Genomic DNA, 24285 nt, shown 5'->3' with positions numbered 1-24285 from the left:
CTTCAAATTTCGTTCGTCCAGCAATGTTTCATATAATTCCAAGCGAGGAATGAATTGTTTTTATTTGAACATTATTTAGCGCAGCTGTCATCGAAGCTGACGTGAGGCCAAACCCGCTGTGCGCCAGTGAGAGTGCAGAAGCAGCGGAAAATCGATTTTTATCCTTAATCTAAACGGAAGAAAACCCGATTTGCGTAAGAAAAGCAGCAGTCAGCAAACCGTGCCACCGTTTGCAAACAACGCCCAGCAATCGACCAACCCGTATCGGTGCGGGCTTTCCACGGGTGCAAGTTGCAGCGGGTTTTCATAGCCTGCAAAACAGAGGAGGAGGTAAGCAGCAAGAGAGCGCTCGTCATCATCGGAATCGGGGCTACGAAAAGCGTCATCATTCGTCACCACTCGCCAGTATACGACCATCGCCAGTGCCAGCGGCAATAGCAGCAATAGTGGCCAGCAGCAGCAACGACAAAAGTAGGCGGCGGCGAATCCTATCCGTTTGTCGTTCGTGCCATCGGCGATGGAAAAGCGAAGAGAAATTTTTCTGGGCGTCAATCGCAGCCGATAGTGTAATTATGGCGTGGTGTAACGGGCGTTGTTGACGCACAAGGGCTCGACATCATTTGCATTCGCGAAGTGAAATCCCAGCGCGGGGAGTTGCCCGGTCCGGAACTTGCGGGCGCCACCGTTATCTTGGGAATAGGGCGATCTTTCCGACGGGCCGCTGAGGAGGTTTATCGGAAGAGTGGTGCATTGTTCGAGGAACAAAAGGGGAGAGGGGGGGGGGGGGGATTCGAGGTGCACGGAGCTAAAAGACAGTGCGAATGGATGTTGAAAGGGAAGAAAGCTAGTAGCCGATCCAGCCAGCTTCAATGGCGGTGTCCGTGGCAACGTTCTTGCCTACGCGAGAAGAATCTGCACCAGAAGCAGCGTGTGTTATTGTTATCAGATAATTGAATTAAATTCTTCTCGTGCGGCTAGAAGTTGGGCGCTTCGTTAACTGCAGCGCCGCTATGCTGGGTATTAACGCGAGAGAGAGCAAAAGAGGCGGACCCCGAGAGTAGCATACGTAAGAAAACGTACGTGATTGATATGATGTGCTGTGTGGTGTATAGGGCAGTGCGGGCGCGTACATGCTCTGGAAACGACGATAACTGACCTCAGGATGTTGGGGACTGAACTGACCGACTAGTGGGCAGCTGCGATGTGGAATAAGCCAGCGGGCTGATAAATCACATTTTCTGCTGCTGCTGCTGCTGCTGCTTATTGGCAGTGATGAAGATTGTGCTCTTGAATTTTACACCGTCCCTTCTTTACACATCGTTGTAATACATGTCTTTTTCTCCATTTTTTTACAGGGAGTTGTGTTGCTAAGGGTAAATGGTGAGGTGATTGCTAGTTGAAGAAATATCTGTTTCCATAAAAATAAAGCCTGCTTGTGGGTAGGCAGGCGACATCTCGCATCTCGAGCGGTGTACTGCAATTGACGGAGACAGAGAGCAACGGTTCTGGTCGACGACGTGGTCGTTTCCGGTCGCGCGGGTAAAGAGACAAGTGCGTTGATTGTGCGTACGACGAAAACAAACGGGTGGTGGTAATTTTCGAGCCGTTGTTGTACTGCACACGATAGAGAAAGAGAGAGAGTGAGTGTGTGAAGAACACAGTACGCGATTTGTATCATCATCCGCATCCAAGATGGCACCGGTACGTGGGGATGGAATGCGCGGTCTAGCCGTGTTTATATCGGACATCAGAAATTGTAAGTCGATATCTTCGCCTTCTCCGGTGATTGAATCCTGGTAACTTACATTCGGTGTAAATCGGCAGGCAAAAGCAAAGAGGCGGAAATCAAGCGCATCAACAAGGAGCTGGCCAACATTCGGAGCAAATTCAAAGGCGATAAAACGCTGGACGGATACCAGAAGAAGAAGTACGTCTGCAAGCTGCTGTTTATCTTTCTGCTGGGCCATGACATCGATTTCGGTCACATGGAGGCGGTTAATTTGCTTTCCTCCAACAAATACTCGGAGAAACAAATCGTGAGTATAGAGAGCGAGAGAGAGTCCCGTTTACTTGGATGTGAATGTTTTCCTTCGTGCGTCGCACTTTTCCAGGGCTATCTGTTCATTTCGGTGCTGGTCAACACGAACAGCGATCTGATTAAACTCATCATCCAAAGCATCAAGAACGATCTGCAGTCGCGGAATCCGATCCACGTGAACCTAGCGCTGCAGTGCATCGCCAACATCGGCAGCCGGGATATGGCGGAAGCGTTCTCGAACGAAATCCCGAAGCTGCTCGTGTCGGGCGACACGATGGATGTGGTGAAGCAATCGGCCGCCCTCTGCCTGTTGCGCTTGTTCCGCACCTGTCCGGACATTATCCCGGGCGGTGAGTGGACGAGCCGGATCATTCATCTGCTGAACGATCAGCATATGGGGGTGGTAACGGCGGCGACCAGTTTGATCGATGCGCTGGTGAAGAAAAACCCGGAAGAGTACAAGGGATGCGTCAGCCTGGCCGTGTCGCGCCTGTCCCGCATCGTAACCGCGTCCTATACCGATCTGCAGGACTACACGTACTACTTCGTGCCGGCACCGTGGCTGTCGGTGAAGCTGTTGCGTCTGCTGCAAAACTATAACCCACCGACGGAAGATCCGGGCGTGCGGGGCCGGCTGAACGAGTGCTTGGAAACGATTCTGAACAAGGCGCAGGAGCCGCCCAAGAGCAAGAAGGTGCAGCACTCGAACGCGAAGAATGCGGTCCTGTTCGAGGCGATCAATCTGATCATACACAACGACAGCGAGCCGAGTTTGTTGGTGCGCGCGTGCAACCAGCTCGGCCAGTTCCTGAGCAACCGCGAAACGAACCTGCGCTACCTGGCGCTGGAATCGATGTGCCATCTGGCAACGTCCGAGTTTTCGCACGAAGCCGTCAAGAAGCACCAGGAGGTGGTGATACTGTCGATGAAGATGGAGAAGGATGTGTCGGTGCGCCAGCAGGCGGTCGATCTGCTGTACGCGATGTGCGATCGCTCGAACGCGGAAGAGATCGTGCAGGAGATGCTCAACTATCTCGAAACGGCCGATTACTCGATCCGCGAGGAGATGGTGCTGAAGGTCGCGATACTGGCCGAAAAGTATGCGACCGATTACACGTGGTACGTGGATGTGATTCTGAACCTGATTCGAATTGCGGGCGATTACGTGTCGGAAGAGGTGTGGTACCGGGTGATCCAGATCGTGATCAATCGCGAAGAGGTGCAGGGTTACGCGGCAAAGACCGTGTTCGAAGCGCTGCAAGCGCCTGCCTGCCACGAGAACATGGTCAAAGTGGGTGGTTACATACTGGGCGAGTTTGGAAATTTAATTGCCGGCGATTCACGTTCGGCACCGATGGTACAGTTTAAGCTGCTGCACTCCAAGTATCACCTGTGCTCGTCGATGACACGGGCACTGCTGCTGTCGACGTACATCAAGTTTATCAACCTGTTCCCGGAGATCCGGGGCACCATCCAGGACGTGTTCCGGCAGCACAGCAATCTGCGGTCGGCCGATGCCGAGTTGCAGCAGCGGGCGAGCGAGTACCTGCAGCTCAGCATTGTCGCTTCCACCGACGTGTTGGCGACCGTGCTGGAGGAGATGCCCTCGTTCCCGGAGCGCGAAAGCTCCATACTGGCGGTGCTGAAGAAGAAGAAACCGGGCCGGGTGCCGGAGAATGCGGAGATACGCGACAGCAAGAGCCCGGTACCGAACAGTCATAACAATGCTCACAACAATGCTCAAACCAATCACACTTCCAGGTGGGTGTAATCCAGCAAACTAAGGTTTTTTTTTTGCTTTTAAAAGGATAATTGGAATTTTACCCCTTTTTCGGTAGTGCAAACAACGCAAATGCTAGTTCCGATTTGCTCGGACTAAGCACTCCACCGGCCAGCCAGTCTGGCACGCTGATCGACGTGCTGGGCGACATCTACAGCACAGCCAACGGTAACAGCAGTGTGGTTAATAATTCCAAAAAGTAAGTCAAAGGTCTCGCCAATATGCCAAAAAAAGAAAACTAAATCCGGCTTCTCTCGCTTCAGATTCGTTTTCAAAAACAATGGTGTCCTGTTCGAGAACGATCTGCTCCAGATCGGCGTCAAGAGTGAGTTCCGCCAGAACCTTGGCCGGCTGGGCCTGTACTACGGTAACAAAACGCAAACGGCACTGCAAAACTTCGTACCCACCCTGCAGTGGTCGGCCGAGGATGCGCTTAAGCTGAACGTGCAGATAAAGGCGGTAGAACCGACGCTCGAGGCGGGCGCCCAAATACAGCAGCTGCTCACGGCCGAGTGTATCGATCACTATCTCGGCGCACCGTCGATCATCATCTCGTTCCGGGTGAGCGGTGGTGCGCAGCAAAAAATTACCGTCAACCTTCCGCTGACGATCAACAAGTTCTTCGAGCCGACCGAGATGAACGCGGAATCGTTCTTTGCCCGGTGGAGAAATCTTGGCGGGTAAGCTGTGGGAAGGGTGTTTGGAAGACGCAGACGCAAACAACTCGATTGAATACATTTTTTTGCATTCTTGCTACAGTGAGCAACAACGGGCGCAACGGGTGTTTAAGGCACAGCAACCGCTCGATTTGCCTGGCGCACGCAACAAGCTGACCGGGTTCGGTATGCAACTGCTGGACAGCATCGATCCCAACCCGGACAATATGGTTTGTGCGGGAATTATTCATACGCAGGCGCACAAGGTGGGCTGCCTGCTGCGTTTGGAGCCGAATAAGCAGGCACAGGTTAGTACATTCATCATGAACAACAAAATTGGGCTAAAGAGTAGAACGGGCCTACAAGTTGCATGGAACACACTCGCATGCAAGCTATTCGTGGAAGTGCACAGTGGAATGAGCACTTGACGAGATAGGACAAAATGATTTAAACTCACAGTAAGATGTGTACATAAATTATGTAAAACATTTTCATTTGGCGTGGTAAAATGTAGTTATCGTTATTATATAATTTTCTGAAAAGTTTCATATTAAATTGTGAATAATTAACTATTTTTTTATTAAGTCATGAATTGTTATAAATGCTTAAAGTTACTATTTTATCTAGTTTTTGTAAGCCTATTCTACTCCTTAGCCAAAAATTGTCCTAAGAAAGTAAAAAAAATACTATTTAGTCCAAATTTGTGTGGTAAAGTATGTGAATTAAATTTTTCAATTTCATTTTCCCTCTTTCTAGATGTTCCGCTTGACTATACGATCCAGTTTAGAGGCAGTGACGCAAGAAATATGCGATCTTTTGGTGGATCAGTTTTAAATCTAATCCCCCTCCCCCTCGAGCATAATATTGTCGTATATCCTCCTATGGTAAGAGAGAAAGAGACAGAGAGAGAGAATCGTACTTGGTCCCCATTGACGGAAGGTAATAAGAGTTGGGAGCCTTGTCCCGGCATCGTATCGTTGCGCGAATCTGATGGACGTTGGAGATATTATGCATGGTGGTGCCCAAGGCATAGCTGCACCGTGCGCATGGTAGTATTTGCATCGATATGTGTGTGTGTGTGTGCGTGTAAAGTATATATACATATACAGCTTGATGGTCAGTAAAACGAGGTGTGAATAATGCCATAAGCACTAGTTGAATCTTTACCCGGGAGGCAACACATGACAAGGAACTCCAATGAACTTTATCCAACTCTACCTGCCGAGAGAGAGAGAGAGAGGGAGGTATGAGTTACAGCAGGCTATCTTGTTCACTATATGTTAAACATGTTCTATGAGAGGAAGAAGATCTGTTTTTGTGTGTGTGTGTGTATGGTACATAGGAAAAAAATATGTACCGTCACAATCTACTTGGACTGGATTAATTCGAAAGCCAAAGCTTCCGGGGAAGTACCAACATCACGGATATCGTGTTATCCCTAAGCTTCCTGAAATGGTGTCCCCCCCCCCACTAAAAACGTGTATCGACCATTGAAATGAAAGGATAATAGACAACGAGATCGAGAGAGAGAGAGCGTAAAAAAATAAACTATTAAAGCAAAACCTTATATAAATATCCTATTTGAAGTAAACAAAGCTAAACTTAATCAGAACACAGTGTTGAGGTGGATTTGCTTTACTTGAAACTTGATGAGAGAGAGAGAGAGAGAGAGAGAGAGAGTGAGAGAGGCGATTAGGTGAGATAGAGATAGAGACCAGATGACAACAGGAGACACAAGCAGTAATCTCATTCTCAATGTTTAGGAAGGGCGAATAAATGACAAAACAACACACCCTTAGTTTAGGAAACTGTTTTTTCGTTGTTCCATACGACTGCGAGACAGGAAAGCAAAGTTAGACTCACTATTCCACAGTTGTATTTGCGAAGCATCGAAAAGTCGAAAAATTATTATTGTTTCTGAAGAGGACCACCAGATCGCGATTAGGTAAATCGTACGCACCTCTAAATGTAGATAAATCCACTTCTCAAAAAGGGCGGAACATCATACACAGTCAGGCACACACTACTAGCGCGACCACGTGCTGCAGCTGGTCGGACGGAAAGAGCGCAGCGTTCTTAGCTTAAATATATGTTCCAGTATAATATCCTCGTAGGTGGGAAGCAAAAAAGCGAAAGGGGTAGTAGTAGTAGTAGTAGAAAGCGAGAGTGTATTCGAGCGTACGCTAGCAAGCATCATGGCACTGTTAAGCTGCACAAAACAACAAGGTCCTCCCAAACTGGCTTGCTGCTTGTAATCGGTGAAATTTCTCCCACGATTTTCCATCCGCGTATAAATGGCCGTGCAATAGGGGCAGCAAGTGGTTGATTTACGTTTGCTGAAACGAAACTGAGGCGATAGGTGTCCGTGTCGCGGTGTGTTTAAAAATGATTTTTTTTTTTGTATCGTTGCAAATATACATATAATGCACTAAGCAAAAGTTGTACATTGTAGAAAGTTGTATTTAAAACAAAAAAGCAAGGAGGACAGTTAAATAAGCTCTGCAAAAGAACAGTACGCACTACGCGACGAGAAGGAAGGTGGGAACCTTAGTAATCTAAATGATAGTGAAGGGAAACAAATGCATCATACTACTACAATCTTTCATCATTCATCGTCTCTCATTCCTCGCTTTCCCATTCGAACTCTTTCCTCTTAGAGAGTTTGATTCATTCGCAGCGGCATACAGTTTTTGTTGTTGTGTCTTTCCTAGTAGAAGATCGCGCCTAGTCTACGAACAAGATACAATATGTATTAGGCTTAAATAAACGCAGGCATACGCATAGTTGGCTGGAGGACATTCCAAAAACCTAAAAAACAAGGTAGTTGGGGAAAAAAAAGGGATCCTTAAAAATATAAGCAATCGACCATTCGAAAACGAAAGCCCCTCCCCTGCTGTTCCGGTGTAAAGTGAGTAGCTTAATATGAGTAGAACAAAACCCACACACACACGCGTACATTGTTATTTGATGATAAAAAACAAAACTGGATGACTAAATAAAGCGTGTAAGCGTGCTGCTCCTCTTTATCTCTCGCTCTTGAGGGTACGTGCGTTCAATGCGCCGGTTGTCGAAAGGACCAGTAAGGACAGCACAGCATTGGCGCGTTTCGCACTATTACAGGATCCTGTCAGCAAAAAAAAAAAACAAAACAAAAAACAAACATAACGCTCTAGACTAGCATTAACTAAACGAGTTATAGAAATGTGTCAGTAAAACCGCAAAAACAAAATGGAACAGACGGTACGATAATCGTAACATATTATACCAGATACCGGCTGGAAAACGATGGACAACCCAACAACGGACAAACAAAAATCCATACAAAAGGCGCGATAGCGAGCACATAGGCCGGGAGATGTGAGTGGAAGGATGAAAGGAAAATAATATATTGAAAATATACACATGTTATTGAATCTGAACATCGGGTAGGAATTGGGGCTGTTTTCGTTGCCTTTCGAAACGGTGGAGTTCTAGCTGCACAGTGGCGTCGTGTCAAGTAGTGATGGGCGAGTGGACCGGAACCTACTACCGGGTTGGAGCTATCCGTCGTATTGCTAGCTCCCGACGAGTTCAGGTCGACCCTTGGGTGCAACTAGTGTTGGGTAGCTACTGGAGCTACCGGGAGGCCTGAATAAGATGAGGGCTCTGAGCGCGCTCTTCGATTTCAAAAAGATAGCTCTTCGCAGTCTTCGGCCTCTTCGCCCTCAGTGAGTGCGGAGCTACCGGGAGGCCTCACTTCTCACATGTTAGTGAGCAATTGCCCTCTCCTCTTTAAAAAGAGCTACTTGACCCAACACTAGATGCAACGAGTCTGGGTCGCCCAGTAGGTGCAGCAAATCCTGTGGGTACCTGTCAGAAAAGTGTCTGAAGGGTCCGAAGAGCTATCAGTTCAGGGTGAAGAACTGGAGGATTACGAGCTCATTATCCACCACTACCAAGGACCAATCGTCCAAGAGGACCCTTCCCGTAAGAAGTCACACGGCCATAGCGCTTGATAAGGAACTTGGCGTTCAAGTTTCTTTGGCCTCGTGAGAAGTCTTGCTATCCACTATGCTTAAGAGGCTTTCATTAGCTGCTCTACAACAAGCCTTCTGAAATAACCAATTTTCTATGAGTTGGCTGACTTTAGTACAATGAGATATTGAGAATTCTTGAAGGCGGAAGCTTCTTGCTCACATATCCTTGATCGCCTCTAGATCCAGGAACTACCTTGAGATAATAATTTTTTATTGGTTGGCTCTGAACTTTTCAACATCTCCATCTGCATAGACATTCCTCTTGGCGCAATGATCCAATCAGTAGCAACATTCTTGAAGACGTTAACTTGTAGCAGACATCTCTTTGGTTAATTACAGATCCGAACATGAATATCCTCTTGCACCGCACTTGGAAACTTGGCGTGCCAGATATTTTGAGCAAAGTCGTCTAGGGGCCGTCGATTTCGTCGTCTCACTGTGTAAGTGACCTCGGCTGCCCAGCGACTTTTCATCCAGAGGCTTTGCCACTCCCGACTGAAGCTTTCGCAAAACATTGCCTATATCTTCCAGGATTTAGACAACCCTGACAATCGGAAGGATATCGACCTTGTAAATAGACTTTCTCAACCAGGTGGTGGACGGATATGAACAAGACAGACCCTCCTTTTGGACAGATACATTTCTTATAATTTCCTATTTTTAGAAAAAAAGAACAACGAACGATCACACATCCGACCGCCTGCCTTTCACTCACACATCCGGATACGAAAGCTCCAGCTTCACGTTGATGTTCATGGCGGACAGCTGCGACACGAGAAACTTGAAGATGTACGGTATCTCCACATGCCCGATCTCCTTATCGTCCTCGCACAGCCTACACGTAGCCGGTGTATGCTGCAGCTCGTTCGTATTGACCGCCAACCGCTTCGTGACGCTGTCCATCGGCCCGATCAGTGTGCCGCACCGCCGGCAAACCAGCGTTACCACCTTATCCGACCCGTGCATCATGCGATCCTGCAGCAGAAAGGATGCACCGTGCGAAATCAGCGCATCCCGCTCCATCTCGCCGAACCGCACACCGCCACCCTTCGAACGGCCCTTGTTCGGTTGATGCGTCAGGTGATCGATCGGTCCGGTCGACCGTACCTGCCACTTGTCGCTTACCATGTGACGCAGCCGCTGGTAGTGCACCACGCCGAAGAAAATGTCCACCTTCATCTCGCGCCCGTCCACCCCACTGTACATCCGCTCCGTGCCGTAGTAATCGTACCCGGACTGTTCCAGCAGCCGACCGAAGTAGTCGATCGCCGTGTTGCTCTCGTCGTACCGGAACGGTGTCGCGTCGTGCACCAGCCCGTGACAGGCGGCCGTTTTGCCGGCCATCGTTTCGATCATCATCGCAATGGTCATGCGGGACGGGAATCCGTGCGGGTTGAAAATAATGTCCGGTATCATGCCCGACTCGGTGAACGGTAGATCGATCGCTGGCCACTGCTGCGAGCAGATACCCTTCTGCCCGGCCCGGGAAGCAAACTTATCGCCCACGGTTGGGTTTCGCGGCACGCGATAGGTAAGGATGAGCTGGCGCGATACCATCGACATATCGCCCCGACCGACCCCGCGACCACTTTCCTGCAGCGGGAAGCCAAGCTTCACATTATCGACGATCGCATCTTCGGTGGCGCTGTACCGCACCACATGGTACTTGTGGTCGTTGTAGTCGAAGTAGCAGTAAAGTGGTGTGTTTTTCGTCAGCTGCGCACCCTTAAACGGGAGCCCATCGTTATCGAGAAACTGCGGCAGGGTCGCATCTTTCGGATTGCGCACAAAGAAGCTTTCCCCGGTCAGCTCGACGTACTCCGTTTTGTAGATGTTGCCGGCCGCAAAGCCCCGCTCGAAGGCGGATTTGTTGAGTATCATCGCATCCTCCATATCGTACCCGGTGTACGAAATGACGGCCACGATCGCGTTCGTACCCATCGCGTAATTGTCCAGATTGATGTTGTCGTGATGCACCGGGCGGAACAGCGGCGTGGCCGGCGTTTGCAACCGATACATCTTGGCGATGCACTGTTTGGCCCAGTTGTGGCAGGGCGTACCCATCGTTTGCTTGCCCATCTGGCATTGGTACATGTTGCGCGGCGATTGATTACAGTCCGGCATCGGTATCAGCTGGGCCAGATTGCTCAGGAAGGACGTTTTCGCCAGCTCCATGTGGGTGGTCAGGTTCGGGTACGCTTCGTCCGGCGTGACGCAAATGTCCATGTACACCTGCTCGAACGAACCGATCAGCTCCGGCTTGTTGCAGAGCAGATTCTGCACCGGGCGCATCATCCGTGCCGGTCCGACAAAGATGAACAGTCCCGGAAATTGGCCACCCTCGCGCGCCGGGATGAACGCGATTTCCGTCTGGTTGGGTATAATTTCACCGTCAATCTTTAGCAAACGCAGCTTCTGCACGACCCGGCCAGCGATGGTACGGGGCAACCAGCCCAACAGCTTCCCTTCGAGCATCACCACGTAACAGTCGGCGTTCGGCACGGTGCGCAGTGTTTCCGTGCCGACCGGAAGCATACCGAGCGCGGCCAGTGTGGTCGGTATGTTGGCCACCTTTTCCGGATCTTGCGTTACCGACACGGTACAGTCGGAGGTAAGATGGTTCAGCAATCCGCACGGTTCACCGTCCGGCGTGTGCACCGGACAGATGAAACCCCACGCGTCCGGCAGCAGCTGACGCGTTTCGGTCGTGCGCATCGTAAGAAAGTACGAACCACGGTGAATGGCCCGGAAGTGGGACATGTAGCGCATGCGGTTAATGTTTTCCGCTATGATTACCAGGCCGGTATTTTGCATCAGTCCCATCTCGGACGCTTTCGTTAGGTTGCCGGTGGCGAGAAACATGGTGAACGTATGCTGAAAGCCGGCCACGTTCTTCAGCGCCATCATCACTTCGTGCGAGGTGACCTTCGGCGAGCTTGTGTCCGGGCACAGCTTGATCAGATTCGACTTTACGTAGCCCAGCGTGGAGATGCACAGCTGGCGCAGCAAATTCTGATAAATGTGCCCACCGAGCAGCACTTCCTGCATCATCACGCTATCGAGCGATTCCGGTGCGTAACGGCCCTGCACCACCCCGAACAGCTTGTGCACCATGTGGACGAGCAGCTGGAACTTATCCTCCACGCTGTCCAGATGGATGAGCACGCAGTGCTCGAGAATGTAGTGGCCAATCTGCTCGTCCGTGTACCATTTGGGCACGTTCAGGTACATGGTCAGCGGGCGTAGCAGCGTGCCAATGTACGAGCGACAATCCTGCGACTTGTGCATGCCCTCTTCGTGCAGCTCGCGCAGCATGTTCATGATGCATCTGGAAAGAAAGGGGGAGCAAATTGGGGAGGTTTAAACGTGGTTCGAAGCCGCAGTGCGGTTTCCATCTGCGACGGGGGGTACCGTTTGTAGTACTGATCGTCCTCGAAGCCATCGACTAGCTTCCGATAGATCTCGTTGTCCGAGTGATTGCCGAGCGCTTTCAGAATCATCATCACCGGTATAAACGATAACGCTTTGCTGATGTTGATCATTAGCTTCGCCGTACCGTTCGTTAGGTAGTGGAGCACATTTCTCTGTAAACCGAAAAAGAAAAAAAAATCCGTAAGGAAAGCTCCTCTACCGACGCATCGTCACGCTTTTCCACCTACCGTCGAATGTTGATCGTTGCGCACGCAGCGTATAAACACGCCGGTTGTACTAAAATCCTTTCCCCGGTCGCGCCACGAATTACGATTCACGGCGACCGGGTAGTTGCGCCGGTACGTCACCAACATACGGACCAGCTTCTCGTTGCCACGCACCACAAAGTAACCGCCCCACTCGTCCTCATGCTCACCCCGCGCTACCAGTTCCTCCGGCGTAAGGCCGTGCAGATTGCAGGCCTTCGAACGGAGCATAATCGGCAAACGGCCCATCTCGCGCGTTAACGGGGGCTGCGGAATCCCGTCCAGTTCCCACTGCAGCGTGATCGTGCACATGCCCGCATACGTGTCCGTCTTTTGGCGGCATTCGGTCGGAAAGACACGCTTCTCGGCCGCTTCAAACATCGTCACGGGGATGGTCGGTGATGCGATGCGGATGTCCGTTATCCGCAGCGTTACACGGTTCTGGTTCGCAAGCTCGAAGATGACCGGCTCCAGCCGGCACAGTAAATCGTCGATACCTTCGTCCAGCATGTAGTTGAACGAGTCGATATGGGGACGGCCCAGGTTCGATAGGATCTAGAAAATGCCGATCGATGAGGAAACCGACGTGGATGTGCTATATCTGAATCAAACAAACTTACCTCATTTTGTTTGATTGGTATTTCTTTAAATTGGGGCCGTAAATTCGTTAACTCCGGTAGGAGCTTCATTTTTGGTAGGAAGATTTGCGAACCACACGCGGGAATGTGCTCGCACCGTACCGGTCGCACGTGTTGTTTGTTGTGACGGTATTGACAGTTGACAGTGAGCGACCTGAGAAGGCGGTGCCGCGTCTATACCGCAGGGTTGAAAGCTTGTACCCAGTTTGTTATTGTTTGATGGTGGTGCGCTCTTTCTCTTTTTAGCAGTGTTATTTCACTCTCTCTCTCTTTTGCGCTCTTGCAGTGCGAATAGAATAGTCCAGCATAGTAATAAACTATGGGATGATGAAAATCGGTCAAAATATGTATAAAACAACGACTTATTCTTGAATTCAAATTTTTATTTTATGCATCGAGCATGGTGCTCGTGGTTTCGATCGTGAGATTTAAGAAGTCAAATGATTCTTTCGGTTCAAAATTGCTTCAATATAGGTTTTATAGCTTTTTCTTACCTATCGGACAAGATTTCAGACATTCGAACTGAACTCAAGGCAAGAAAGTTACTGTTCAAGAAAGCTTCTTTCTACCAAAGAAATGCACGCACAGCATCATTAACGCCTTGACATATTTTCGCTTCTTAATAAACAATTATGAAGTAAAGGGGACGTTTCGTGCTCATTTATGATTGGCATAAACTCGCTTACCGATGCCTTTCACTAGCCGTCACTTCAACTTTCGCGTGCAATTACACCGACCGTCCAGAAACGTAACGACAGAGATATCATAAATTGTGCGAAATAATGCTTACTTTATAGCTGGCGGCATGCTTTCGAACCCGCCACTGCAGCTACCGCCAATAATAAACGAAATTAATAAAATATTGTTCCACGTAATGAGCAAACACCAGAGGGCACACTCGTCCCGGCTTGGACTGAGACTCACTGGAGGGGGGCTTTCTTCGGCTTCTCTTAACGCACGCATTACCCCGAGTGAAATGATTCAACAATTGGCCCCACGGGGACAGACGGGATAGAAATCGCTGTGCGCGCGGATGCAAGTGTCGATGAAACAAAATCCCTTTTACCAGGGCAAACAACACGCCGGATTGTTTTACCATTAGGGAGTCCAACTCCTTTCCAGCTTCCCAACGCAACGCAACCAGGGCAAAACAAAACCTCGTTGTAAAATTCCTCAAGACGTTCGCGCTACAATAATTGCTCGCAGGCGTTGAAAAAGAAAATGATCACAATGATGATACCCAATCCACTGCTGGTAAATGGGGAATAAAGTAATAAGAGCAAAAAACAAAACAAAAAAAAAACTGCCTGTCTGCCCGGAAATCACCCGAGGATCCGCGTGCGCATGAAATTATAAATTAACCTTTTAGCTTTCGCGCGTCGCATTTAACTGCTTTATTATGGAATTAAAATCATCCACCAAAGCAACCAAACTCAACCTCCCACCAGGGAACGATGCTTTGAGGGCCCTGCTGTATCACCTTTTGGTATGGGTTTGGAGTGCGTCTTAGGAAGGTTTTTGAATGGCAGAGAAGAAGAAAAAAAATGGCCGCAAAAAAAAAAAAAAACGGCGAGGAAATAAATTCGGCGCTAACGAACGAACCCCCGGCTTTCGTCGAGCCATATTGACGACGAACATGACGATGTTGATGGTAATGATGATGATGATGGGTGGAGGCTATTTTCTTTATGGAATCTCTCGTTTCATTCAGTTGCTTGAGGGCGAAACAACCAAGCACCCTAAAAAAATAAAGGCTTAAGCGAGAGCATATCAAAACTCGGCTATAATTAAGCGCAAAAATCGCGGCATTATTTTTCGATGGGCCTTTTCTGTCTCCCTCTACCTTTAATTAGAATGTTGTTGCCAACCACATCTTCTTTAGCTGGCTGTTGTTGATGTGGGAGCTTTTGTTCAGGGGTTGCTGCTTACATTTCCACCCCATCGTTGGCTGGCTTGCTAATCAAATAAATCTATGCGTTTGGATCCATTTTCTTACCGGGCTGGTGCTCGTCTAGGAGTTCGCCGGACCAAAAGAATGGATTGTTACCATTTCTCGGGCGAGATTTTCCCTGCTAGCAGTTTCTAGCAGTGACCAAGCAAGAGCGATCAAACAGGCGCGCGTGTGTGTTGTGGTCCGTTCGCGATAATCTGGACCAGAGTGTGGAGCAAGAAACAAAACATAAATCGATCAAATGCTGTTATGTCCCCCGGGTTTGGGTGCGAGTGGTGGTGGAAGATACAACGGAATGATGGTACACAGTAATCCTATTAAACACTGATATCGATTCGTTATTTATGAAATTAATTATTATCATTTCCTATCCGAAACCCCGAAATGAAACCGTACATATGGTTCGGACCTGCGTCGGCCACTAGTGTTGGGCCGATCGTCCCCACGGTTTTGTAATAGGATCGTATCACCCCATGTTCGTGTGTTTGTGTGCTTTGGATTTAGTGGCCAATGTGCAAAGGACGTTCATGAGTTCAGCTCATTGTCTCCGTGTTTTTCGTTTTTTTTTGTAGGGAGGATTTTGTTGAAATGAAGGGCGGCTGTTGGTGCCGAACACTCTGCTAAAGAATGACGGACTTATCATCGAACACCAAAACCATCAATCGATTGTTTTTTTTTTGTTCCTTTTCCTTTCGACGGCGTTGAGTGGCCGATATCCGAGTTTGGGGGAGGGGGTTAGCGATTGCTCAAGGATTTCACTTCAATTAGTCGGCGGCGGGTGTCGTTGGCTTCCTTATCAATTTTCCATCCCCTAAAACTAAGCATTTTATTTATAGATGAAATTTACGCCTTATTTCGTTGCAAGGAAAATTTTGGAATGTTAAAATGTGAGAAAGACAAACAGATAAACAGAAAATTAAAACCAATTCGAGTGTAATTATTTGGAGTAGCATTAACATTGAATCAAAATATTCCTTTATCGTCTTGCTTGTGTGCAGTCCTCCTAGACCTGAATCGATCTTAACGAACAGGAGGTCATTTTTCAAAAATATAATTCAATTGTAACGCTTAATAACGCTTTATTTAAAATTTGACCGTTTTCTACAAAAAACAAAAACCTGACGTTAGTAAAAAATATTTACTTATTTCGGTTTTTGTGGATTTTTTAAAGCGAAAAACACGTCGAGAAACCACTTGTAACGCATAGTAACGCTTTGTTTGTCTGTTCGTTTTCGACTGAAACTGACCATTATTGATTTTTGCAAGAGAAACAAAATGCAAATAATAGAGTGACTACTTTAAACATTATTGACACAAAAATAAACATTTTTGACTTATTAAGCATAGATCGATAAGACAGAACCGTTTCTCAGTCAATATTCGCTATCGAATAGCAAAATATGGGCGATCTAAAGGCAGAATATATAGTTAAAACAATTGTAAAATTATGTAAGTTAATGTTGAAAATAACCGCATGTAAAAGGTGTAGAATTTGTTTGAATCTATGTCTACAGCAACATTTTTACTGATTTTGAAGCTTCAACCACGCCTAAAGGTATGCAATGTGGGGTTCGTATATTTTGGTTTGGTTTTGGGAAGAATCTTACAGATCAAAACTGACCATCATTATCCTGTAGACCTTAAAAACAAAAACGAGAAATAAAAGAGTAAGCAGCTCATTACTCTAGTGTATTCATAAATAAATTATATAAAATATTCAATATTCGCTGTGGAACGCAAATGTGCCTTAGGAAGCTTTAGTTTTTTTAGGCCTGGCCGTATTGCTATTGCTATTGCTGGCCGTATTAGGAAGCTTTAGTATCAATTTTAAAATTTAATCAGCACATCCAAAATATAAAATAAACATTTAAGGAAGATTTTTTCTTATTTCAGTTGTTACCCAGACTATCCAGACTATCTGCAAAAAACTGTGGTTTGTAGTTTGGTTTTAAAGGTTTATGGGCGCCTAAAGGTATGCAATCTAGGTTTTAGTTCAGGATATGTTCCCATAAGGTTAAGAGAAATTCAAGAAGGAAATTAACAAACTTAAAACTCTATACCACGAAAAAAGCAGATTTTTCGACATTTTCTCAGCTCGTTTTCATTACTACTTTGCTTTAATTAAGCAAGAATCGAATAAATCACTCACCAACTGTTCCTTCCGTCTTGCAATCGACCAGGGGCGTGTATGTAAATATTGATCGGCACTTTGTGCAGCCGGAAGTCCCACAAGTTTCTGGATTTCAAAGACATCATCACTACCACCATCGACGGCGGCACTGGCGGCCGTAACACATTGGTCGGGCGGCTTGGTCCACCCACCGTTCGTCCGTTTTTGCCGTCTTTCACATTATTTATTCATAATACGGATTTGTAAGTGGTCGATAGTCCGGGTCCGTTTGTGCCACTGCACTCGCTGGACAGTTTGAGTGGCCTATCAATATCAAATTACGTCCTCCATTTTCCTGCTAGACGTTCACCGGCAGCGCACCGAGCTGGGTCGATTTCTTTCGGCTCGATTAATGTCCTTACTTTCCTGCCGGTAACGTCGTCCTCGTTCGGGAGCCCTCTCGATACTTAGTGGTGCCTCCCGAGAGGATGATTGGTGCCAGCAGGAAAAGCGGGCGGTTAGGAAAATGAAACTAATGAACGCATTTCCCACGTTTTCCCGGCAGACAGTGTACGTGTGAGTGTGTGCCTGTATGTGTTCATTAGCGTCCACTAATTTAGGTTCTCGCACTGTCTCCATCCAGTTGACATCTTGTCGGTGGAAAACAGGAACTTTCTCGTTGGACAGCTCGATGTAGTTTGAGGTGTGTGTGTGTGCGATTTGATTGGCGGCCGAACAGCAACTACGCATTTGCGTACTTTTCCTCATACGACATCGGTTCCGAGAATAGGGAAAAACTGGGATCGAAATGAGCAAAATTTACTGGAGAGGAAAAAGGGCATTACGGGATAGTGAGAATAGTTGCACAGTTTGGAAGGGGACTCCACTGTACGGATCACTACACTTCAAGGAAGCGTGGTCAACTGTTATGCCTCGGAACAGTTTGATAGGCTTGACAGCCTTTTTTGGAGAAAGCGCCTTATAAATTCCGCGTACACCGATAAGAACCCTCGTGAAATCCCTCAATTAATGAAATTTGATCCAACCTCTGCCAAAACGGTAAGAATCTCCCGAGGGGGTGTATCGATGGCATACGGCCGAGCCGGGATCCGAATGGATGAACACTTTTGAGGAATGTTTTTCCAGCACCGGTTCTTTCGGACATTCCGTTGTGGAGGTGTGGGAATCAAATCTCTGCTGACGCTATCGTATGGCTTAAGGATTGTCTTGTGATGCCTGTAAAATGTTTCCCCTCGAAGGTTAACACAGGAGGGTGTCGATATTTCATATTGAGCCTCCGGCAGACAGCTTCGTAATAACAATTTTGTAATTAAATGAGTAGAGCTAGACCGTTGCGTGCACGTTGGAATGCTAGAAGATATTTTATTTAATGCTTGTAACATGATATTTTATTTGTCGTTCTTAGCTATTGATCTGAAGAATAAAGAAGTAGGCAATTTTTAAAAATATACGCCTTAAAGTATGCAATGAGATTTTAAACTTCTTAATTTTCCTCACGAAATAAAGTACAGATCCAAATAGTGGCAAAGTTATTCTCCTATACTACGTAGGAATTAATAAGGCTAAAAAAGTCTGGCAAGATCTTTATTGTATACTTATAGGTACTTTTAATACTTTGGTATTAGCAATTCGGCCGAATTGAATCAGAAAAATGTTTGGAAGTTGACTTTTGGAGATTTTTCGCTTGAAACTATAGAGAAAATGAGAAACACTAACACCATCTCATCATTTACACTATTACACTGCATTATTCAATCCATTTGCTTTATTTATCTATGCCCTAATAGTTTTTGCGCCTAAAGGTAGGCAACATGCAAGTTTTAACATAATTAGTTTGGAACATGGTTCTGTAAAAGGCTGTCCTTTGCCATACTGAGTATAAGTTGTATTCTTAAATCCAGTAGATCGTAATTATTCGTAGAAAGACCATAGAAATTCAGTAACGATTATGAAAAGTAAAATTGCATACTTTTAGGCGTTGCAAATACATTATACAAAAGAATTCAGATAAAAATCCTTTTTTTATTGTTCAATACATCATGTTCCTAGAATTCACAACACAAAATACATGAAATTGTATTTTGCCTTTACGAAATTCCTTCGTAAAGGTTTTCTTCTTAAGGATTGCAGATGCAGACAAGGATTAAGCGCCCTTCCTTCCGATTGGTGTACGTTATGATGGGGATATGCTGCTGTTACCAAGGATTGTTTAATGATCAGAAATGGTAGTCTTGCTACCCTGATGATGCCAATCGCCATCAGCGTGGAAAATATGGAGCTGCTGTTTTGAAAAATTCACGCTCACGATATACATTCCATCGGTCGCGGACCGGAAAGTCGCCACGAACCACCGGTACGGTTGGTGCCATCGGTTTTGCTGTACAATTAAAATCGAGATAAAAGTTTAATTTAAATAAAGAAGCTTCTGCCCGAACGCTGCCCCGGCATACGGCCCGTTCACACAAATGATGATCGGGTGGCTGTGATTTTTACCATCGCTCCAGTACGTTGTTGCCCGTGTTTTGGAGTAGTGCGGTGAAACACTGTACCCGATGCCTATTTATGCATGTCTGTCTGGTTCGCTTCGCTTTTTTGTGTCTTTCTGCCGGATTCAGGCAATCAAGATTCCACCGCGTTGTGGTGCAAAACAAAGAAAATTTATTAAATTTTCTGTTCGAATAACTAATTATGCCCTCGGCGGTCGTTGTTTGCACCATTCCACACACACACACACACAAGGTGCATCCTACGATTCGCTGCCGTGTTTTGCATTCGCACCGCAGTTTCTGCATCCCGGAACGCGGAAAAAGATGGCCGGGAAACGGAAGAAGAGAATCCGAAAAGAATGGTGCACTGATTCGGTGAGACAGATTGTGGCAAGTGGAGCAAGATGGATGGGAGGGGCGGGGAACGTGGGAGAAGAAACAGGGGGAAAAGAATGATGAGAAAGGGCCGTGGGATTTGGAGAAGCGTGACATAATCCTAAATTAAATATCATCTCTACCGAACCCTCTGGCCGATCAGTCTGGGTCCGATTGAACTGGTGGCGGTCCCACAATCGGCACAGCTCCCCAAAAACAAAAAGCACCGAAAAGTGCATAAAATGCAATGAGACTGGCAACCGAAATCCTTGCAAAGCTTCACGGAAGAACGTGACGTGGGACACGGGAAAGCAGAAAGAAGGAAAAATGCGAAATAACATGCAGCCGATTATTCTCCATCGCTGGCGGAGATGCGCTGCGGCGACAGGGCGGAAGTGGGAGGGAGGCTGGGAATGGGGAAACGGACCGGGAGCAAAATGTCGATAAAGTACACAGAAGCCATGTTAGTGGTGAAAAACATGAGCCATGTCTGGTACATTCGCAAGTGGTAATTTCGAATGAGAGGAGAAGAACGCGTAAGGACCCGTGTCGTGAACGAGTTATTTCAAGAAATGAATTCACGTTCCACGTATTTTAAAGAGATAACATTATTTTAGTTAAATTAGAAGCAGGGTTAATAATAAGTGTTAATACAGTATTAAATTAATAATGTCTTAGGAAAAGTAAAAAACATAAAGAAGAAAAATATAAACAAAGCTTAATCGGTCATTTCATCACTTTGCAGGGTTCGTCATGCGGAATCGCAGTCATATTGTAATATCGAGTTTTTCTGGTGCTTCTGCTCGGGATATATTTCCATTTTAAACAGAAAATAAATAAACTTAGCTTAAAATAAACTGGTAAATAATAACACAAAAAGAAGCAGAAATTTTCCATACCGCCACGTAATCAGCATATAAAATATAGATTTACGCAATTGGATCTAGTTTAAATACCTGAATGTGATTTTTGGTCGAAAAATGAATGGATAGAATGTACATCCTTTAAAACTAGCCTTAAGGTTTAAGAGTCAGTGATTAAACTAAGTTTAGCTACATCTTATAGTTGTCTAATTTCATTGAATAATTTGTCCAAATGGAAGTAGGCCTTGAGTTCTAAAATTTGACAACTCCCGGCAAATAATGTAAAGACGAGAAAAGATTCGATTCGAAGGGTTTTTTTTGATGTTTGAAAACTTTGTATAAGTCATCGTTAAAAGATACTTTTAAACTGTTTGATATTAGAAAACGTTTCACAATATGGACGGAAAATCATCCTAGAATTAAACTATCAAAGCTTTTTAGATAAATGATTCATATCATAGGCGCTGGCCAACTTTTTAACATAAACAAAGATAAAGAACTGCTTCATAAAAAAAGGAAAAAGCGATCCTAAATTCCCGAAACTGTAGCGGTAGATTACAATAACTTTAATTATTTTTCTTAAAAGACACTACCATTGCTGCATTCTGGCATTGCATAGCTGTTTAAGGCATTAATAACTCTAAGCAAAACGTCCAGGCCGTCTTTCATGAATAAAAAAAACTCTCAGTCAATTCCTCATTGCCGAGATCAAGCTAGTATAATATTGTGGACGGTATAAAAAGTCATAAAAATGACTGGGCAGTTCGGTTTCTCTCCCACCATAGGGCATAGTGAGTTGAATCCGGTTGACAACAGCACGATGTTTTAGTTGGTAGCTATCTCTAATGCAGCATTTTTTTAACAGTATTGTAATATTCATTTGGTTTTAATATGAAGAAGTTGAAGAATATTTGGTTTTTAGTTTTGTATTAATTGATTTTAAATTATTTATTATAGAGCATCGTGCTAATGACAATCTTTTATAAACATATTTTTTTCTTTATTTTATATTTTAAATGTAGGATGAACTTTGATAACAAAATTTATTTTTCAATCGTTGAGTTTGAATAGCAAATTCGAAATAAAAACGTTAGTTTAAAAAATGCTTAGACGCATTCACGTCGAAGACCCCTGCAACACCGCAATCAGCAAACAAGGCCATACATTTTCGGGTGCTGCCAAGCATTCTTGCCCGTAGCCCCCTCCAATCAGCATACGCCAAGTTGCCGCCTTCTTCGACCGAATGCTTCGAATGCACTTTCAGACCTTGCTTCTTGCTATTTTACCTTCCCTTGAAGCCATATTTACTGCCCATCGAAAGGATTGTTTCGTTCGTGGTTCGATTTATTTGTTGTTGTGCTCCTGTTTCTGTTTCACCGTTTTGTCCGTCAGGTCCTCCCCACTTCCTTCCATTTTCCCTTCGCTTGTTTATTAAATAAAGTTACAACGTACACATTTTAATATTGGAACGGAACCCTTAAATTGGAACTTATTGCAAATATCATCGATTTGTTTTGCTTTAATATTTGCATTGGCGTTCCGCCTGTTGTTCGTTCGCTTCCACTGCATGCGCGAAAGGGTTTTGTTTCGTGTTTTTGTTCTTCGTGGCCGTGCTGCGTTCTGTACGAAGGGACGGCCTTCTGAAGGAGCCTCACCGTACCACGCGGTACGGATGCATTTCATCTGGCTGCGCTTATTGCATTGCTTCTTGTGCAGTGGCCTTGTTTTCCCCTGCCTTACCCTTTCCGCCTTTCCGTCCTCCTTCGCCCTGCTTCACGCGTGTGTGTCGGATACGATCCAGCATGCCCGGGATCATCATGTGGATGATGATGGCCGGCTCCGGTTTTGCCTTTTGTTCTTGTTGTGGAAGCCGTGCCATTTCCATGTGCCTCCCACAATCCCAGAAGGAAAGCCCATTCGTTGGCTGGCTCGTTTTGCTTCATCTTGTTTTCTTTTTCTTTTGCATACCTTGTGCGCATCGTGAACATGTGAACTCGATCTGTGGACCGTTGGGGCTGGTGCTGATCGTACTGGTTCAGGTGGTTTTCCGTAGAGGAAGAAAGGGAGCGCCGAAGCGCTTTGGGGATTTGAAGGCGCGGAGAAACATTGAAACGAATCGGAAATACTTTTCGCATAAGTTAACTAATAAAGCAAATGCACTTATCGAAAAGTTGTGTTGTGCTGCTTTTGTTTTCCGTTTGGTCGAAGTCGTTATTCTTTCCCTGCAAGGCTGTTCGCTACCATATAGTGTAAGGTGAAAAGTAATGGGTTCTAAGTAATGTTGAAAGTTTGATGGAGTTAAAAAAAGGTAATAAATATTTCATTACAAACTAATATTTGAACCTTCAACTAACATTGATAAACACCGTTGAGCAGATGTAGTGTAGAAATTAAATCATAATGATAAAAAATGCTTTAGAAATGCTCTATTTAAAATTAATTAAATGGGAAATTTTGAAGACTTTGAAGGATAAAGAAATGAATCAAAAATTGGATAATTTGGCTAAAAATGGGAAAATATAATACAAAAAGTGGCTATTGAAAAGAAAGCATGCAAGTTTCTTTTACGGATGACCATCATTTTACTCTTAAAAATATCATTAAGAAATAAAATCCAAAATAATACAATAAACTAAATAAAATGAGTTATTAAAAATGTGAACGCTGTAAAAAAAAAGATTTAAAAAGAAAAAGAAAAATAAACAATAAGTATTATAAAAACTGATAAATTTCAATAAAACAACAATATTTTGATAAAAAAATATTTATAAAATCAACACAAATATAAAATAAAAATTTGAAAAGAATAAAACGAGCTAAAAATTGTTAAACTATAATAATTAAAGGAAGCAGAGTTTCTGAAAATGCAGTTGAAAAGAGTTTTTGAAAATAAAAAGAGTTGAAAAGTGAATTTAACAAAACACAGAAAATTGGGAGAGCTGAAACATCAAGACATTAAAAGATTAACAACTGACGAAAGTGATAAAATGTTTTAAAGTTGTGATTAAAAACCAAAAATAAAACTTAAAAGTACTTTAAAGAAATGTATAAAAGATGAAAAATCATATATACACATTAAGACAATTCATTAGAATCAAAAATAATTGTAAATAATGTTAATGAAGGCCTTATTTTGGTTAAAAAATGAAAAAAAAGTTTATATAAGAAATGAATTAAAGAGATAAAACTCAAATAAACCAAACTCCATTAAAAAGAGCAATTAACATGTCATCAGCACACGCTGCTCTGCTTGCCGATCACGACTGTAACAAACGATGATTGGCCATTTCGTTAGCCGTGCTTCCCAACTCATTTCACCTGCTCCAGTTTTCATCCTCCCGGTCGCCCTTATCTGGCCCTTCCAAACGGGCCGAGGGTCATCTCAAAACTTGCTAGCGTTCTTCGGTTACTACTTGGAACATGGGGCACCCTTTACTTCCCTGCTGGTGGTTAACGGATAAATCTTTTCTCCCCCGAGTTCCCAAAGGGTCAATGTGGGAGAGCTCCCCCAACCCCCTCCCATTTTGAACCATGCTCGCCTAGCCCGACTAGGCACCACATATATTACCGCTATATTATTGTGCTTTATCGCATTTATTTATATTATTCGTTTTATTTATTTGCGACTCCACTTCTGCAGCCGTCCGTTGGGTGTGCTCGGGTACGTGTGCACG

The 24285-nt window shown here is 45.2% G+C and overlaps 2 protein-coding genes across 5 annotated transcripts; one reads left to right on the top strand and one right to left on the bottom strand.

The window, feature by feature from the left end:
- The first annotated feature begins 101 nt into the window (after positions 1–101).
- LOC118510669 (AP-2 complex subunit alpha) lies at positions 102–7893 on the top strand. Of its 4 annotated transcripts, none has more exons than XM_036052813.1 (8): positions 102–330; positions 1356–1756; positions 1825–2036; positions 2112–3799; positions 3877–4017; positions 4082–4498; positions 4578–4782; positions 5231–7893. In XM_036052813.1, exons 2-8 carry the CDS (start codon positions 1693–1695, stop codon positions 5306–5308), a joined length of 2805 nt encoding a protein of 934 aa, XP_035908706.1. In that variant the 5' UTR covers positions 102–330; positions 1356–1692; the 3' UTR covers positions 5309–7893. The 4 variants fall into 4 exon arrangements, with proteins under 4 accessions (XP_035908706.1, XP_035908708.1, XP_035908707.1 ...); XM_036052815.1 differs by lacking the exon at positions 102–330 and adding an exon at positions 337–471; XM_036052814.1 differs by lacking the exon at positions 102–330 and adding an exon at positions 411–566.
- Positions 7894–9112: 1219 nt separating this feature from the next.
- Positions 9113–12948, bottom strand: LOC118510668 (DNA-directed RNA polymerase I subunit RPA2). Its single transcript, XM_036052812.1, has 4 exons — positions 12788–12948; positions 12150–12722; positions 11902–12074; positions 9113–11818 (listed from the first exon to the last, which is right to left on the bottom strand). The coding sequence occupies exons 1-4, from the start codon at positions 12854–12856 to the stop codon at positions 9202–9204; spliced, it is 3432 nt and encodes a 1143-aa protein (XP_035908705.1). The 5' UTR covers positions 12857–12948; the 3' UTR covers positions 9113–9201.
- Between the last annotated feature and the right edge of the window lie 11337 nt (positions 12949–24285).

This window comes from Anopheles stephensi, chromosome 3 (genome assembly GCF_013141755.1).
Source record: "Anopheles stephensi strain Indian chromosome 3, UCI_ANSTEP_V1.0, whole genome shotgun sequence".
In the NCBI taxonomy this organism is placed as follows: domain Eukaryota; kingdom Metazoa; phylum Arthropoda; class Insecta; order Diptera; family Culicidae; genus Anopheles; species Anopheles stephensi.
The sequence above is the reverse complement of the archived record's forward strand: the minus strand, read 5'-3'. Positions and strand labels throughout refer to the sequence as shown.